The following is a 5439-nucleotide window of genomic DNA, read 5'->3' on the forward strand; positions in this document are numbered from 1 at the left end:
ACTGGAAAGAGTTTTCACATCGAGGTCCATTATTTATTGTTTATTCATTTATTGCTATTTATTGGGTCCTTATAAATGTAATGCAGATGTTTAATGATAAAGTCTTGAGAGTGTAAAATTAAACCAAATATTTGGCAGCTTCAGCCTATTCCTTTTGATCACCTGTAACAATGAATAAGTGGATGTATGACCTGATAAATGTATGTGAGTGATCAAATAAACTAAACTAAACTAAACTTTTATTTTACACTCAAGAGTTAAAGATCTATAAGGGTCCATTTGGTTAACAACTGTCCATCATTTAGCTGGGGACCACCTGGAACCCCCTCAGGGACCACTGGTTGAAAACCACTGGTTGTACTGGGCTGTTGATGAGGAGAGGCTGCCAGTCACAACTTCTCCATGGAGATGACAGAATGTTCTTCAGCGGTTCAGGGGATGTGAACGGAATGGGTGGTTCTTGGTTTTCACTGAGGTTGGCTGGTGGGCCTGGTAGGACTGATAGGACTGGTAGGACTGATAGGACTGATAGGACTGGTGGGGCTGGGATGCGGAGGAACCAGATCCAATGCAGATCCGGAATCGCTGGCTGGTTCTCACTGGGGTTAATGGTTCTAATGGTTCTCACAGGGTTAATGGTTAAGGGTTCTATTCTCAGGGTTTTCAGGGTTCTGTTGTCTGGTTCTTCTGGTTCTATTGAATGGTTCTCACAGGGTTAATGGTTCTATTGTCTGGTCATGGTTCTGCTGGAGCCGCTCTTCATCACCTTCTGGAACAGATCCTCTGAGGAACACAAACACACTTCATCAGAACCTTTATTCACACAAACACAGCTCATCAGAACCTTTAGAAATACAATGCGACAACGTCTCTTTTACCAGAATGCACTGGCAGAGAGGCAGCCATGTTCTTACACATGTTGCATGCTTTAAAATGACCACACAAGACAAACTCAACAAAGAGAAGCACGCACAATCGCACATCCCAACTAAAATGTACAGGTGTTAGAGAATAATAATAGCTGGTAAAGACCCACATGGGTGAAAACATTGTCATGCTCTATTAATATTCAGTAACATATGAACAACTTACCCTTCCTGAAACCTTCAGGCTGTGAACACAACAAAAGACAACACATTTAACACCACACAGCAAACACATGTCATTTAGCTTCAACACAACACAACATACTTCTCTTCTCTAACTCTGATAACAACACAGCCAACAGCCAGTAGGACTCTTCTATAGGTAGTCATAGTAATGATTCAAATTACACTTAATTACACATTAATGAGTGCAAATTACTTGTAATTACAGAGAAATATACCAGTGAAGCCAAAACTGTTTTTTTTTTACCAGAAGCTAATAATGATTGGTAAGTAACAATGGCAGTTATAAATTAACTGCTCTGATTGAGTCATTTCAAAACAATTTAAAATTTACAATGTAGTCATTCATCACATGATCTTTATCCAGGGTGACTTACAATAAACAAGCTAAACACTTATGGTGTAACACAGTGTTTCTCAACCTTTTTTCTGCATGGTCACACTTTTCATGTCCCAAGAATCCATGGGCACACCAACATAATACAGGGGTGTAAATATCGCCACTGTCAGGAAGAAACCTTGAATCTCCAAGTTTCAAATGTGTATGTTTCTTCGCAAAGTAAAGCCCTGCTTCATCGTACGAGGCTGTCACACAACAGTAGTGAAAACAGCAGATCTACAAGCACACAACTCCTCGCACCTGCTTGTAGATCGTCTGTTTTCACTAGTTTAAATCATTTTTAAAATGATATATGCAATACTGGCTTTCAAGCAGTTTCAAGGGGCACACTTGACCCTTCTCAGGGGCACACCAAAGGTCCCCAGGACCAGTGGTTGAGAAACACTGGTGTAACGGACCCGCAGTCAATACTTTTAATGTGAAGGTGCTTTGCAACCAGTTTCATAAAGAAACTGGAGCTCTTATTTGTGGTGGTTGAAGAGCAGCTGCAGAGAATCTGGTGATGGGAAAATCAAGCTCAGCTGTGGTGCTAGGGTTTAAAAGCTGCCTCAGTCTGGTTGAGGAAGGACATTATGGCAGCAGTGTGACACAAAGGTTCAATGTTTTACTGTAGGCCATGGCTACACAGAGCTGGATTTTTCATATATCCTGGTTTTTCAGATATCCACATAGAAAAATATCTAGGTCCACATGACAAAGATATCTAGGTCTAACAAGCACACACACAGTAAAGTCTTCAGAGATATCCGGGTTCCCTGTCTACACGGATCCAGTGAATCGGATATTTTTCAATCTCTCCACTTATTTATCCGGTTTAAAAAATATCCAGTTTCACAGCCGAAATATCCAGCTTTGTGTGGCTGCAAGCCCCAAACGCATAAAAAAATGTCTAGCTTCAGAAATATCCAGCTCCGTAGCCGGCATCTTAATATGGAACACGGACCGGACGGATTGTTAAGGAGCTGCTGTAAAAGACCTTATTCACACTGTGGTCATCTTGGATCACATGACCACATGGGGTGGCAGCCTGCATTACAAACCATTGTGAACAATGGAGCGATGGTCCCAACATATGAGTTCTGTTCAACCAATTTATTTTTACCAAATTGACAAAATGGGCAGATGACAACATCAACATCCCCAAAAGGATTGAATAGAAGGGCTACAGTAACAGGATTGATTACATCCATGGTAACGATATTCAAGGTAAGTTATGTTGCAACCTTACTGTGTACAAAGACTTGTTATCTGTGCAGTGCTTGCTCCACCATCATATTAATTATTTGTTGTTAGCTTGTTTCTGATTAATATGCAAAAATCATGAAACAGTAAGTTAATATGATGGCAGAGCAAGCACTAGTCTGCACAGATACTGTAGCAAGACTTTACACAGTAAAAGAGTAACATTGCAACATAACTGCCATGGATATTGTGGATCTACCCTTCTATTTAATCCTTTTGGGGATGTTGATGTTGTCTGCCCATTTGTCGATTTGGTCCAAATAAATTGGTTGAACAGAACTCATATTTTGGGACCATCGCTCCATTGTTTACAATGGTTTGTAATGCTGGAAGAGTTAAAGGGTGAATAGTTGTATTGTTTGGATTTTATGTCTGCATTGCACTTGACATTCTAAAAGGTTTATTTCATGTATTCTAATGAGGTTTATGTATAGTATGTTTTTGGACAAATGCATGTATTGTGCCATCATGTGAGATTATTGATTTTTGTTTATGTATTTCTGCCTGTTTTCCAGTTTCTACGTTGATTTACCCAATAAAATGCAACAAGTCATCAGTCAAGTCTTCAACCCATTATTGTCTGCAGGGGAGGCCTTAGCTATGTTTCACCAGTTTCAATTGAAACGGGCCTCAGCCACCAGGGGGCCTCCAAGAGCTAGTCAGCTAGCCTTGTTCAACTTGCAACACACTTATAACACTTTTTAATAATCATATATCCTTGTTAATATAACACCATTTAGGTCAATGCTATAACATTATGTAGTGATAAAATAATAATATATAAATAGCAGCCAGTCATTGACTATAGGATCAACTTCTGTGTGCGATTGTTGTGCGGCTACTGTGGCCTCAGTGCGCTGGCGGCGGTGCGGGGGGGCCTCATCAATAGCTCTTGAAACGGGCCTCCAGATTACTAAGGCCGCCCCTGATTGTCTGTTACATATGGTTGTGCTGGAAATGATTCAACCCCCTCTGAACATTAGCTTCATTAGTGTAGCCACTGTTCCTTTGACTTAGAACTTGTGAACTATGCTCAAAACCACACTTTTTTGAATATTCAGCTCCTTTGCCATTGTTTTATATCCTTTTCCTTGTTTGTACAAAGCGATAATCTCTTCTCTTCTCTGAACTGTTCTGACCATTCCTTAGACTAGGTCATGTTTCTAACTGCTCTAATCACAGTCAACAAGTCAACAAACTTCTAGTAAGGCCAGATTGCACATCTGATGCACTTAACTATTTAAGCTCTTGATTAGTCGATTGCAGTTGATAACAGATGTTTTCAGGTGTACTTAAGAGTTGATAGTTGAAAGTGAAAGTGGCATTTAGCATTGAATTTGGAAAATAAAAACACTATTTTGTTTAGCTATTTACATTGTTCTTGTATGATTTATTAATTTCACTCAGTTGACAGTTTGTGAATTTAGCCAATAAACAGGATTTGCAGAAAAAAAATATTTTGAGCACAACTGTACTTAGAATGCAGAGAGACAGTGTAGTGTCTCAGTAAACAATATACTATTTTGGGGGAAAAGCTGTAGCTTAATTTTTATTCGTTTTTGAATTGATCTGTCCCATTTCCCATATTCCCTCCTGATTGGCTACGATTGCCTTCTAAAGTTTGTGTATGCGACCTGCCGGTCGCTTATCTCCCGATTAGGGAGTCTTACTGTAATAAGTGGTATTTTCAAGGCGTGATTAAAAAAAATCAGAAAAAAGGCTTGTAAAAAGAAAAGGAGAGAAATGTTGGACAGTGTTTTGTAGCCTGCTGTTTCCAGACTGATAACGTGGATTCACACACAGTCACACACGTTCCTCCATGTTATCATGTGGAAATGGTAGGCGTTTAGGGTGTGTTTTAGGCCCAGGGCCTTCAGTAGGGATGTGGGACCATATGAACCATTGATGTCAAAACTATAGTGATCAAAACCATTGATTATCATCCTCCTGTAGCCACGAGGAACCGTCCTCTGCTGTCTCAATAAAACCTCTTGATTCACAGTATTCATTTAGTATTCATTTAGCATTCATTTAGTATTCATGTGTAACATCCTATAACATTATATACAGTACAACATTTACAGTATTTAGAGCTTATTAATTAATGTGTGTGTTGCTCTCTCACCCTCATTGGTCCATCTGCCTGCATGTCAACTTTAGGAGCTGTGCACACACACGCACGCGCACACACACACACACACACACACACACACACACACACACACACACACACACACACACACACACACACACACAGAGAGAGAGAGAGTCCAGTTTACATGAATGGCACTTTACGCATATTTGCTCTATAATGTTGTATATTAGGTGTGTGTGTGTGTGTGTGTGTGTGTGTGTGTGTGTGTGTGTGTGTGTGTGTGTGTGTGTGTGTGTGTGTGTGTGTGTGTGTGTGTGACTCACGCAGAGGTTTGATGATAGCGTTGACTGCATGAACGACTCCATTAGTAGCCATCATGTCTGCTTCAAGCACTGGAACCTTGTTTACATAGACTGTAGAGTTGCGCTGAGAGGGAGGGAGACAGACAGAGAGACAGATCAGAATCAGACTAAAACCACATTCCAGAACCACAACAAGTGAAAACAGCAGATCTACAAGCACACAACAGATCGGGTGTTTTCACTAGTTTTGTGCGGCAGTCTTGTATGATGAAGCAGGGCTTTGCTTTACCA

The 5439-nt window shown here is 40.3% G+C and overlaps 1 protein-coding gene across 2 annotated transcripts in view; it reads right to left on the bottom strand.

Moving 5' to 3' along the window:
- Nucleotides 1–662: 662 nt before the first annotated feature.
- Nucleotides 663–5439, bottom strand: part of tgfbi (transforming growth factor, beta-induced) — a 48410-nt gene continuing 43633 nt past the window's right edge. For both annotated transcript variants that reach the window (XM_080745864.1, XM_080745865.1), the window contains 4 exons: nt 5170–5272; nt 4877–4914; nt 1093–1111; nt 663–783 (listed from right to left, as the gene is read on the bottom strand). In XM_080745864.1, coding sequence (XP_080601990.1) covers nt 725–783; nt 1093–1111; nt 4877–4914; nt 5170–5272 — 219 coding nt within the window. In that variant the 3' untranslated portion in view covers nt 663–724. The remainder of the gene's footprint in view (nt 784–1092; nt 1112–4876; nt 4915–5169; nt 5273–5439) is intronic.

Source organism: Nannobrachium achirus (genome assembly GCF_963921795.1).
Source record: "Nannobrachium achirus genome assembly, chromosome: 17".
Classification (NCBI taxonomy): Eukaryota; Metazoa; Chordata; class Actinopteri; order Myctophiformes; family Myctophidae; genus Nannobrachium; species Nannobrachium achirus.